The sequence below is a fragment of the Xenopus tropicalis genome, chromosome 1 (genome assembly GCF_000004195.4).
Source record: "Xenopus tropicalis strain Nigerian chromosome 1, UCB_Xtro_10.0, whole genome shotgun sequence".
Classification (NCBI taxonomy): Eukaryota; Metazoa; Chordata; class Amphibia; order Anura; family Pipidae; genus Xenopus; species Xenopus tropicalis.
The window spans coordinates 26,807,343-26,820,014 of record NC_030677.2 but is presented as its reverse complement, the minus strand read 5'-3'; the positions used below and the strand labels follow the sequence as shown (position 1 = coordinate 26,820,014).

The 12,672-nt window shown below is 38.2% G+C and overlaps 2 protein-coding genes across 2 annotated transcripts in view; both read left to right on the top strand.

Annotated features, from left to right (window-relative positions):
- The window catches only part of clnk (cytokine-dependent hematopoietic cell linker), a 29,417-nt gene extending 28,501 nt beyond the window's left edge, over positions 1–916 (top strand). The window contains exon 12 of the mRNA XM_031904564.1: positions 800–916. Within this exon, the coding sequence (XP_031760424.1) occupies positions 800–916 (117 nt within the window). The remainder of the gene's footprint in view (positions 1–799) is intronic.
- Positions 917–967: 51 nt separating this feature from the next.
- On the top strand, positions 968–10,412 carry LOC116408288 (cytokine dependent hematopoietic cell linker). Its single transcript, XM_031895083.1, has 2 exons — positions 968–1,112; positions 9,358–10,412. The coding sequence occupies exons 1-2, from the start codon at positions 990–992 to the stop codon at positions 9,493–9,495; spliced, it is 261 nt and encodes an 86-aa protein (XP_031750943.1). The 5' UTR covers positions 968–989; the 3' UTR covers positions 9,496–10,412.
- Positions 10,413–12,672: the final 2,260 nt, after the last annotated feature.

Sequence of the window (12,672 nt, the reverse complement as noted above, 5' to 3'; positions counted from 1 at the left end):
CAATGAGCGTGGGGTAGTACTCATATTGTTTTTGTTGACCCTCTTCTCCACTTACAGAGCTAGTTTAACTGTTTTTCTTTGAAATATATATTTAAAAACATATACCCCACTGATGCCTCAATTAATGTAATTAAATTAATTGAGGCATCAGTGGGGTATATGTTTTTAATGTTTTTAAATATATATATTTTTAAATATATATTTTGATTATTGAAACTTATCAGTAGCTGCTGCATTTCCTACCCTAGGCTTATACTCAAGTTAATAATTTATTCCAGTTTTCTTGGGTAAAACTAGGTGTCTCGGCTTATATTCGGATCGGCTTATACTCGAGTATATACGGTATACAAAGCTGCTGTGTAGCCATGGGGGCAGCCATTTGAAGGAGAAAAGGCACAGGCACATAGCAGATAACAGATAACCTCTGTAAATTACAATGGTGTTTTATCTGTTATCCGCTATGTAACCTGAACCTTTTCTCCATTTTCCCAGCTTAAATGGCTGCCCCCGGGGCTACACAGCAGGGTATTTATATAATATATTATATAAATTATATATATTATATATTTATTTATATAAAGGAAGCACCTAATATCTGCCCTGTAGATGTGCCCAAATACCCTGATTTTACCATAAAAACAAAGTATAAGTTGTGGGAAGTGCCATAAAAGACAATAAGAATGAGTCCTGTGCCTAAACCCAGCCTTTGATAAGAAAATGGAATTACTATTCTCTATTCTAATAATTGCAACCTTTTCATTGCTCTTTGTTTAATGGTGTCCAACCTGTGGCCCTCCAGCTGCTGTTGAGCTTACATCATTCACCATCAGCCATAGACTGTGAGCCCTACAACAATTGGATCATGGCAGATGGAACATTGGCTGCCTTGGGCCACTCAGGCTTTAACAACAAATAAGATTTTAATGTATTTTCCATGTTATGATTACCCAACACAGGATGGCGCATTCTTGGTGAGGGACAGCAGAGAAATGACCATCGAACAACCATATGTTCTGTCGGTCTATTTTCAAAGCAAAGTTTATAACATCAAGATACGTTATTTGGAGGAAAGTGAACAATACGCTCTTGGAACCGGGCTTAGAGGGAATGAAGTGAGTAAATCTAGTCTTGAGTAGAAAATGCATTAATTTTTTATAATTGCCCAAAAACCATACATAATGGCTCTTTAATCTTGCTGAACAAAGTTGTGTGACTGAATGCTACTGAACTAACCCCAAATACTTGCTCGATGTGCAGAAAATAAGTGCAGTTGGTACCAGAATCATTGGCAGGGAGGGATTTATGGCTCATTCAGTTTGATAACTTTAACTTGTCTCCCTTTCGATTCCCCTTTACTCTACAGTTGTAGATGATACTGAATCTGACCCGACATGGGAAACTCTGCATTTAAAATCTGGATTTTTGTGCTGTTGTATGATGTGCCAAATCTAACTGTATGCTCTTTATCTGTGTTATTATATACTGGTGACGGTTATGTCTGTGTTCCCAAGTTTTACCTGCCCTCATTTATACAGTGACAATGGGAGATAACTAATATTATATATTATTAAAAATAATAGCCGCGGACGACAAATGTTTTTTGTCGCACGACATTTTCGCCGTTTCGCGGATCTTTTTAAAGATTTGCGAATTTTTCGCCGAAGCGAAACAGATTCGCTCATCACTACCTATAATGGAAATGGGAAAAGAAAAGCCCGCAACCAGTTATTAAAGGTAGGGGACCTGTAATCCAGAATGCTTAGCGTTTTCCAGTTAAGGGATCATTCTGTAATTTGGATAGCTTAACTCTACTAAAAATCATTCTAACATTACTTGAACCCAATACGGGGCAAATTGCCACCTGCTTTCAGGAATCGTTGGAGGGGCGATGGTGTCACGGTTCACTCATGTTATTGTGTAGATGCAACTTTTTCTTTTGTCATAAATGGCAGTCATACCGTAAAGACCTCTGGATATAAATTATTTCACATATGCTAAATAGGGAAAGGCTGCAGTGGGACTTGTATTGTAGGGGTCTGACGGCGGCAGCTAAGGGACTACTTGCCGTATCCTGGCACAAGGGGTTGTTTGAGGAGGGAAGTTGAAAGAAGGCAGATAACTGTATAATACAATTGTAGGGGATTCATAGGCGCAGCAATGCAACAGTTAATCTTGCAGAAGGGAGCTAAATGGGGCAGCTAGGATAGACTAGGAGAGTCAAGCTAATAATAAGAGGGGCAGTGCGAGCACTGTGAGAGCAAGGGGTGGGCAATATATATATATATATATATATATATTGAAAAAAGACCAGCAACACCGGATCTATTGCAAACAATTAATTATATATAAAAAAAAATGCATGAACAGGCAACGTTACGTTTCGGTCCCCGTCGGGGCTTAAGGGTCCGCAGGGCTTATAGAAATGCAAAAATCTTTATTGGGAGGCTGACGTTTCGGCCCCAACAAAGGCCTTTTTCAAAGTGTATATATATATATATATATAGTGCCTGAACAGTCAGGCTTTAATATTTACATTTGTTTTATGTGTGCTGTTAGGGGGGATACTATTCTTGTCCTGGGACCAATGCTTTGTAGTATTTTGTATTCCCATGTCTAAAACAAAAGTAGCATCTAACCATGTATGCTGGTAATCTGCCTGCATGAGAAAGGCACCATTCCTTATACTGTGGATATATGTTCATCTGAATACAATCCTATTAAATCCCTGGGAGTCTATTCTAAGCTTGCATCTTCTCACTATTTAAAGTGAATAGTTGGTTCAAATCCTGTCTCATTTAGGGACAGTTTAGTTTCTATATAATTTCAGTCTAAATCTATATTCTTATGGCTTAAATCTGTCTCAGTGTTGTGTCTCTAAGGGGCCCATTTACTTACTCACGAACCGGCCGAATGCGTCCGATTGCGTTTTTTTCGTAATGATCGGTATTTGGCGATTTTTTCTGAAAATTATCGCGAATTTTTCGTTGCCATCCGAATGTTGCGCAAAATCTGGCGATTTTTTCGTAGCGTTAAAACTTACGTGAAAAGTCGCGCCTTTTTCGTAGCCATTCCGAAAGTTGCGCAAAATGTTGCGATTTTTTCGTAGCGTTCGGATTCATTCAAGCTTCAGTATGGTGACTTTTCTTGGGCCAGGTTGGAGCTGCAGGGTGCAATTGAGTCCTATGGGAGACTTTCCTTGGGCCGGGTTGGAGCTGCAGAGTGCCATTGAGCCCTATGGGAGACTTTCCTTGGGCCGGGTTGGAGCTGCAGAGTGCCATTGAGCCCTATGGGAGACTTTCCTTGGGCCGGGTTGGAGCTGCAGAGTGCCATTGAGCCCTATGGGAGACTTTCCTTGGGCCGGGTTGGAGCTGCAGGGTGCCATTGAGCCCTATGGGAGACTTTCCTTGGGCCAGGTTGGAGCTGCAGAGTGCCATTGAGCCCTATGGGAGACTTTCCTTGGGCCAGGTTGGAGCTGCAGAGTGCCATTGAGCCCTATGGGAGACTTTCCTTGGGCCGGGTTGGAGCTGCAGAGTGCCATTGAGCCCTATGGGAGACTTTCCTTGGGCCGGGTTGGAGCTGCAGCGTGCCATTGAGCCCTATGGGAGGCTTTCCTTGGGCCGGGTTGGAGCTGCAGAGTGCCATTGAGCCCTATGGGAGACTTTCCTTGGGCCAGGTTGGAGCTGCAGAGTGCCATTGAGCCCTATGGGAGACTTTCCTTGGGCCAGGTTGGAGCTGCAGAGTGCCATTGAGCCCTATGGGAGACTTTCCTTGGGCCAGGTTGGAGCTGCAGAGTGCCATTGAGCCCTATGGGAGACTTTCCTTGGGCTGGGTTGGAGCTGCAGAGTGCCATTGAGCCCTATGGGAGACTTACCTTGGGCCGGGTTGGAGCTGCAGAGTGCCATTGAGCCCTATGGGAGACTTTCCTTGGGCCGGGTTGGAGCTGCAGAGTGCCATTGAGCCCTATGGGAGACTTTCCTTGGGCCAGGTTGGAGCTGCAGAGTGCCATTGAGCCCTATGGGAGACTTTCCTTGGGCCGGGTTGGAGCTGCAGAGTGCCATTGAGCCCTATGGGAGACTTTCCTTGGGCCGGGTTGGAGCTGCAGAGTGCCATTGAGCCCTATGGGAGACTTTCCTTGGGCCGGGTTGGAGCTGCAGCGTGCTATTGAGCCCTATGGGAGACTTTCCTTGGGCCAGGTTGGAGCTGCAGAGTGCCATTGAGCCCTATGGGAGACTTTCCTTGGGCCAGGTTGGAGCTGCAGAGTGCCATTGAGCCCTATGGGAGACTTTCCTTGGGCCGGGTTGGAGCTGCAGAGTGCCATTGAGCCCTATGGGAGACTTACCTTGGGCCGGGTTGGAGCTGCAGGGTGCCATTGAGCCCTATGGGAGACTTGCCTTGGGCCAGGTTGGAGCTGCAGAGTGCCATTGAGCCCTATGGGAGACTTTCCTTGGGCCAGGTTGGAGCTGCAGAGTGCCATTGAGCCCTATGGGTGACTTTCCTTGGGCCGGGTTGGAGCTGCAGAGTGCCATTGAGCCCTATGGGAGACTTTCCCTGGGCCAGGTTGGAGCTGCAGGGTGCCATTGAGCCCTATGGGAGGCTTCCAAAATCATGCTAAGTCTGAAAGTTTCGGCCGCCGCTTACGAGTGCTCAATACGAAAAAGTCACGACAAGATACAAGCGAATCGTAATGGCTACGAAAACTCGCGTTTTTTCGCGAAAATCGTATTGGTAACAAAAAAGTCGCGACAATACCCGAAAAGTCATAAAGGCGCCGAAAAAAATCGCAAAAAATACGAAAAAGACGCAAAATGTTCGTTTTCCAATCGGAATTTTTCCAATTCGGATTCGAATTTGTGTCTTAGTAAATCAGCCCCTAAGTGTTGCTGACGTGTCGTTACCCATTGTTATTAGTTGATATAGTTTACACAGAAATTGTTTGTGCTGCATATTTGGAGTTGTAATTATTGCAGAGGTCTGTGATTTACCCTGTAAGAAATGTAAATAAGTTTTAATTTCCTATAACAAGTAGCATTGTTGTTATAGATCCTCTAATGAGTACAATCAACATTTTCGATGGTTAAAAGGTGCTCCATTTGCTACTTTAGCAACCATTAGATTATGGAATAACTATTAAAGTCAGTATGCATTTATTCATACATATTTACTTTATTAGGGTTAATCGAATACACAGTTATTTTTATACGGCAACTACTAAATATATTATAAGTAAAATAATTTTCTGACAAATCTGTATATGGTTAAAAAATTATATAAATAAAATAGCTGTTAAAATACAGGCTAGTATTGCTGTTTTTTTGTTTTTTTTAATTATTGTTTTGAAAAATACTTTAAAATTAAACCTATGTTTCTTTATCAAAAAGTTTTTTTCTCGAATCTACCAGGTTTATGTAATTAAAATATCTGTAATTGTATCATTATTTTGTATATATATAATGATTTAATTATAAGTTATATTATAAATACTAATAATTATATATGTTTATTATTATCATTCTTATTAATGTTTATTATTAATTTACAAAATAGCAACATCTTCTGCAACTAGTAACTGAATACAATAGTAACCTGGGGTTAATTAAACACAATAGGATTGTTTTGTCTTCAGTAAGGATTAATTATATCTTAGTTAGGGTAAAACATATAATTATTACAGAAAAAGGAAATACTCAAAAAAATGTTTTACTTATTTGAATAAAAAGTCTATAGGAGATTCTCTTCACGTAATTCAGACCTTTTTGTATAACAGGTTTCTGGATAACGGATCCCATACCTGTAGTTGTAATTTGTAATAACAGAATAAGTTTGGTCATGCAGTAAAGGTAGTAAAGAAATAAAGGTTAGTGTATGGAAATATGAACATGGTCCTGCTTAATTTTTTGCTACACTGACAGCTATAGAAGTAGCTAAATTAATTATTCACATTATACAGGTATAGGACCCATTATCCAGAATGCTCGGGACCAAGGGTATTCCAGATAAGGGATCTTTCCGTAATTTGGATCTCCATACCGTATTGATACTAATAAATCAATAAACCATTAATTAAACCCAATACGATTGTTTTGCCCCCAATAGGGATTAATTATATCTTAGTTGGGATCAAGTACAGGTACTGTTTTATTATTACAGAGAAAAGGGAATCATTTAACCATTAAATAAACCCAATAGGGCTGTTCTGCCCCCAATAAGGGGTAATTATATCTTAGTTGGGATCAAGTACAGGTACTGTTTTATTATTACAGAGAAAAGGGAATCATTTAACCATTAAATAAACCCAATAGGGCTGTTCTGCCCCCAATAAGGGGTAATTATATCTTAGTTGGGATCAAGTACAGGTACTGTTTTATTATTACAGAGAAAAGGGAATCATTTAACCATGAAATAAACCCAATAGGGCTGTTCTGCCCCCAATAAGGGGTAATTATATCTTAGTTGGGATCAAGTACAGGTACTGTTTTATTATTACAGAGAAAAGGGAATCATTTAACCATTAAATAAACCCAATAGGGCTGTTCTGCCCCCAATAAGGGGTAATTATATCTTAGTTGGGATCAAGTACAGGTACTGTTTTATTATTACAGAGAAAAGGGAATCATTTAACCATTAAATAAACCCCATAGGGCTGTTCTGTCCCCAATAAGGGGTAATTATAGCTTAGTTGGGATCAAGTACAGGTACTGTTTTATTATTACAGAGAAAAGGGAATCATTTAACCATTAAATAAACCCAATAGGGCTGTTCTGCCCCCAATAAGGGGTAATTATATCTTAGTTGGGATCAAGTACAGGTACTGTTTTATTATTACAGAGAAAAGGGAATCATTTAACCATTAAATAAACCCCATAGCGCTGTTCTGTCCCCAATAAGGGGTAATTATAGCTTAGTTGGGATCAAGTACAGGTACTGTTTTATTATTACAGAGAAAAGGGAATCATTTAACCATTAAATAAACCCAATAGGGCTGTTCTGCCCCCAATAAGGGGTAATTATATCTTAGTTGGGATCAAGTACAGGTACTGTTTTATTATTACAGAGAAAAGGGAATCATTTAACCATTAAATAAACCCAATAGGGCTGTTCTGCCCCCAATAAGGGGTAATTATATCTTAGTTGGGATCAAGTACAGGTACTGTTTTATTATTACAGAGAAAAGGGAATCATTTAACCATTAAATAAACCCAATAGGGCTGTTCTGCCCCCAATAAGGGGTAATTATATCTTAGTTGGGATCAAGTACAGGTACTGTTTTATTATTACAGAGAAAAGGGAATCATTTAACCATTAAATAAACCCAATAGGGCTGTTTTGCCCCCAATAAGGGGTAATTATATCTTAGTTGGGATCAAGTACAGGTACTGTTTTATTATTACAGAGAAAAGGGAATCATTTAACCATTAAATAAACCCAATAGGGCTGTTTTGCCCCCAATAAGGGGTAATTATATCTTAGTTGGGATCAAGTACAGGTACTGTTTTATTATTACAGAGAAAAGGGAATCATTTAACCATTAAATAAACCCAATAGGGCTGTTTTGCCCCCAATAAGGGGTAAAGGGGGAAAGGAAATCAATTTTAAAAATCTGAATTATTTGATTAAAATGGAGTCTATGGGAGACGGCCTTTCCGTAATTCGGAACTTTCTGGATAATGGGTTTCCGGATAAGGGGTCTAATACCTGTACTGCTAAAAACATTTTTTCAAAATAAATATATATTTTAACACTAATCAAGTAACGTTGCACATTGTTATTAGGTGCAAATAAAAAAAATCTTGGTGTTATTAAGTTAAGTAACTTTTACTATGATACAGAGAGTAATTTGCAATTGGTGTTTTTTTTTTATTCATTTAGTTTTTTAATTATTTCACTTTTTGTTCAACAGCTCCCTAGTTTGGAGTATCACCACCTATCTGGTTACTTGGGTCCAAATTACCTTAGCAACCAAGGAAAGACAGGCATATGAATAGGTTAAGACCTATTTAGAAAAATAAGCTATAAAAAAGTAACAAAAACAATAAAATTGTAACTTTACAGAGCAATAGTTTTTGGGTACTGGGGTCAGTGACCCCCATTTGAAAGCTGGAAAGAGTCAGAAGTCAGAAGAAAGAAAATCATTTAAAAACTATAAAAAAAATAAATAGATCAAATGAAAAGTTGCTTAGAATTGGCCATTCTATAACATACTAAAGGTGAAAAAAGCCATTGAACTCGACTGTTGATAAATCATTGCTTACTTGGCTTCGTTCCTTTCACTAGAGAATATATACTGCATTATATGAAAACATATATTACTTATAAGAAACAATACAAACTGAAATGTGTACAAATATATAAATTAAAAAAAAAAAGAAAAGTAATTTGAAGAGTTTGAAGAGTAATTTAAGCTTGGTTCAGAGGTAACAGTTTCAGGCAATAATGCATTTAATGCAAAGGGGCTGATTTACTAAGACACGAATTTGAATCCGAATTGGAAAAATTCCGATTGGAAAACGAACTTTTTCGTATTTTTTGCGATTTTTTCGGCGCCTTTACGACTTTTCGGAAATTATCGCGACTTTTTCGTTACCAATACGATTTTCGCGAAAAAACGCGAGTTTTTCGTAGCCATTACGATTCGCTCGTATCTTGTCGCGACTTTTTCGTATTGAGCGCTCGTAAGTGGCGGGCGAAACTTTCAGACTTAGCATGATTTTGGAAGCCTCCCATAGGACTCAATGGCACCCTGCAGCTCCAACCTGGCCCAAGAAAAGTCACCATACTGAAGCTTGAATGAATCCGAACGCTACGAAAAAAATCGCAACATTTTGCGCAACTTTCGGAATGGCTACGAAAAAGGCGCGACTTTTCGCGCAAGTTTTAACGCTACGAAAAAATAGCCAGATTTTGCGCAACATTCGGATGGCAACGAAAAAGTCGCGATAATTTTCCGAAAAAATCGCCAAATACCGATCATTACGAAAAAAACGCAATCGGACGCATTCGGCCGGTTCGTGAGTAAGTAAATGGGCCCCAAAGTGTAACCAACTTTAATAAAGACAAGGCTACAAACAGCAGAAATCCAATCTAACCTGTAAAACTTTTCAAAATTTAAACTATTTTTATGTTTTTTCCCCAACTGGATTCAATTAGTATTGATACTGATTAATCCTACTTCCCAGGAAGATAATGTTTGACTGATCTATAATAAATAAATGTGATTCATTACGGATCAATCATTTTGTTAATAATTTCCAATGACCATTTGAATATACAAAACCTATTGTTTAATGATTAAGTCTTGCAACACTGACAACATGTATCATAATTGTGATTCATTGTTTTCTATTGATTTTGATTTTACAGAAATTTGATTCTGTCCAGGATATCATTGAATTCCATAGGAGATTTCCGGTGAAGATCATTGATGGAAAGAAATCATCTGATATCCATGGGAAAGAATGCTATCTAACGCAGCCTCCACATCTGAGTGGACAGAGATAATAACTGGCACCTAAACAGGGATGTCTAACATCTTCCAGTGATGATTTTCAAAACTGCATTTCAATAAAACCTAGATGATGGCTATATTTATCATCAATAGGCTACTCTAAAGGGACACTATCATAAAACATACAAATACAGCAGTTGTGTCTGGTAGCAGCACCCAATATTTAGTAAAGTAGAAAAGTAGTGGAAAAAAAAATATGGTAAAGGTACAGTCACCATGCTAGCAGATGTGTTGTACTTCCTAGCTAAGTCTACATTCTTCCTTTCAACATGGCTGCCATTCTATTACAAAAACATTAAATCTGAGGGGTTCAAGAATTTCATGTTGTGAGCGTAAAACAGTCAGTCTTAAATAATAATTACATAATAATTGGATTCTTTAAGCAGAGATATCTATAACGTCTAGATCAGTGGTCCCCAACCTTTTTTGCATCATGGACCAGTTTCAAGCAAGATCATTTTTTCAAGGACCGGGGGATGGGGGGTGCATTCTGGGCACATAATTAAGCACAATAAAGTAGCTATTGTCTTTGAAGCTATTATAGGTTTCAGCTGGGACCAAAGGCTGGGACCAAAGGGGGTCCGGTTCGGCACAGCCCATGGCCCGGTGGATGGGGACCACTGCTCTAGATGCAAACTAAAACTACTCTGTATCTTTCAGCTGATTACAGGTGTAATTTTTTCATTGCTCAGAACAATAATAGCCTTTGGCATGAAAATTTAGTTTTCGTGTTGATGTAAATATGACCAAAGTGCTTCATTATGTATTTCTTATCATTAGGAGGGAAGATAAATGATAAACATGTTATTTCACTGCATTTCATAGTATAGTTAGTTACATATTTACATTGGGTTGAAAAAAGACCAGTGTCCATCAAGTTCAACCCATCCAAGTAAACCCAGCACTCACAACCCACACCTACCAATCTATACACTCACATACATAAACTATAAATACAACCACTAGTACTAACTGTAGATATTAGTATCACAATAGCCTTGGATATTCTGATTGTTCAAGAACTCATGCAGGCCCCTCTTATAGGCATTAACAGAATCTGCCATTACCACATCACTAGGAAGGGCATTCCCCAACCTCACTGCCCTCACCGTGAAAACCACCTACGCTGCTTCAAATGGAAGCTCCGTTCCTCTAATCTAAAGGGGTGACCTCTGGTGCGTTGATTGTTTTTATGGGAAAAAAAGAACATCCCCCATCTTCCTTCATCCCCAAATTAAATACTTTTTATGTGTGGCACGGTTATTTTCTTTACACATAGTTAAAGGGTAACTTGCACAGATTTGGGTAGGATGGTATCTGTATAGACTATATGGTCTCCAAGCTACTACTAGAAGCCCAGCCTGAAGGTCAATTATAGCAAGAGATTCTTCCCTTCTTGAAACTATAGCTTAAATGAGGAAATCTTGGACCCTAAAGGAACTAGAATGTCCAACCTCTGCTATATACCATTAGGGCCGATGAAGTGACGTTAGTATATTAACAGAATAAAGCAAGTATTGTTTTGGCACCTACCCACACCCAAGTATACTTGCACCCAAGAAATTACTGGGTCCCTTAAATCTATTAAAAATCAGTTAATATGAAAATATTCTTAGCAGTCTCCCCTGGGCTCCCTATGCCTTCTGGATAGAGGAGATAGGTCTATAATTTTGTTTTGTATCAGACATAACATTTGCTCCTTATAACTTGGTTTCTTCTCTGATTTCCATTTTATTAGACCAAGCTGGTCTCACTAATAAAGGATTTTTTTTGTATTGGACAGATAAATATCCCGACTTTATACAGTATGTATGTATCCTAGTACTAAACGGAAAAGAGATATGCTTATACAAAAGTGTGTTTTGTCCCCTTTTTATATATAACAAAAGATTTAAGATACTGTCCAATACTTAAGTATTCATTTATTGTTGCTGTCTCCATAATATATTAACACATAACATGTTTTACAACCATAAAATAGTTCATTTTAGTACAATTTTGTGTTGGAGCACCTAAATATACAGAACCTGGACAAAGCCATTGCAATCAGATCCTGCTGCTTATTTTTTAGTTGAATTACAAACATATCTGCTAAATTGCACATGTAGCAAAATACATGATTGTTTGCAGCTACTGCACTTGTGAAATGTATCACCTATGTTAGGAAATTAGCATTGTACTCTCTATATAGCTAAAATGTCATAGAGGAGACTCTGTGCTGTAATCTTTATTCTCCCCTTTGCACAAGGGTTTGGTATCAAGGTCTATGCCACTTGTTAGCATTAAAGATTACATGAAAATCAACCATAAAAATGAAAGTTTTCATTGCATAATGAAAGAAAAATAATTGTGAGCTTTAGAGAGATATACAGCTAGAATTAAAACAAAAATGCTTTGCATGGGATAGGGTTAATAGAAAATTATAATTTAATGCATATATTGAGACCTTAGTGTGGCCTGTAACCATACATTTCCTTTGTTGCATATTTCAGGTTGGCTTTTTAGGGGTTATTAGGTAGATGGGAGCAGGGTGGGAGTGTTTTTTTATTTCCAAATAAGGGTTCCTTCTATAATTTGGATCTCCGTACCTTAAGTCTATAAAAAATCAGTAAACATAGACTTTAACCTGAAACAATAAACTTTGAAATGCCATGCCGAGACACCAAAAAGTCACCACACTTACCTTAATAGTGCCATCCAGTTCGCTATTCTGCTCTTCTTTTCCTTACTCTCCCCTTTTCCGATTTTCCTATAAGAAATATCTTCTCTGGTTCTCTCTTCTTTTCCTCCCCCTTCTCTTACCCCCCCCCGGTTGAGACAATTTATGCTACAAAATTGTTAATAATTTTATATATTATGGAACAACAATGCTGTTGCAATTGCTCTGTATACAACAATAAAGTACACATGAAATATCCAAACAAATTATATCTTACTTGTGCTCAATTGCACCTTTATTTTTACAGAGAAAAAGAAAGTATTTTTAAAAAAATTTGAGCTTTTTAATTAAAATTGAGTCTAAGGGAGATGGTCTTCCTGTAATTTTGGAGCTTTTTGGATAAATGAAATGTGCAAAAAAATTGAGAAGGGTTAAACACTAGTAACTAAAACAAATCTGATCTTTTATGTGTGAGTTATATATATATATGGGAGTTAAATACCCCATGTAG

Coding starts and splice junctions, on each gene's coding strand:
- LOC116408288 (XM_031895083.1), top strand. CDS start 990: ATGACCATCGAACAACCATATGTTCTGTCGGTCTATTTTCAAAGCAAA. Junction 1,113..9,357: donor CCGGGCTTAGAGGGAATGAA/GTGAGTAAATCT, acceptor TTGATTTTACAG/AAATTTGATTCTGTCCAGGA.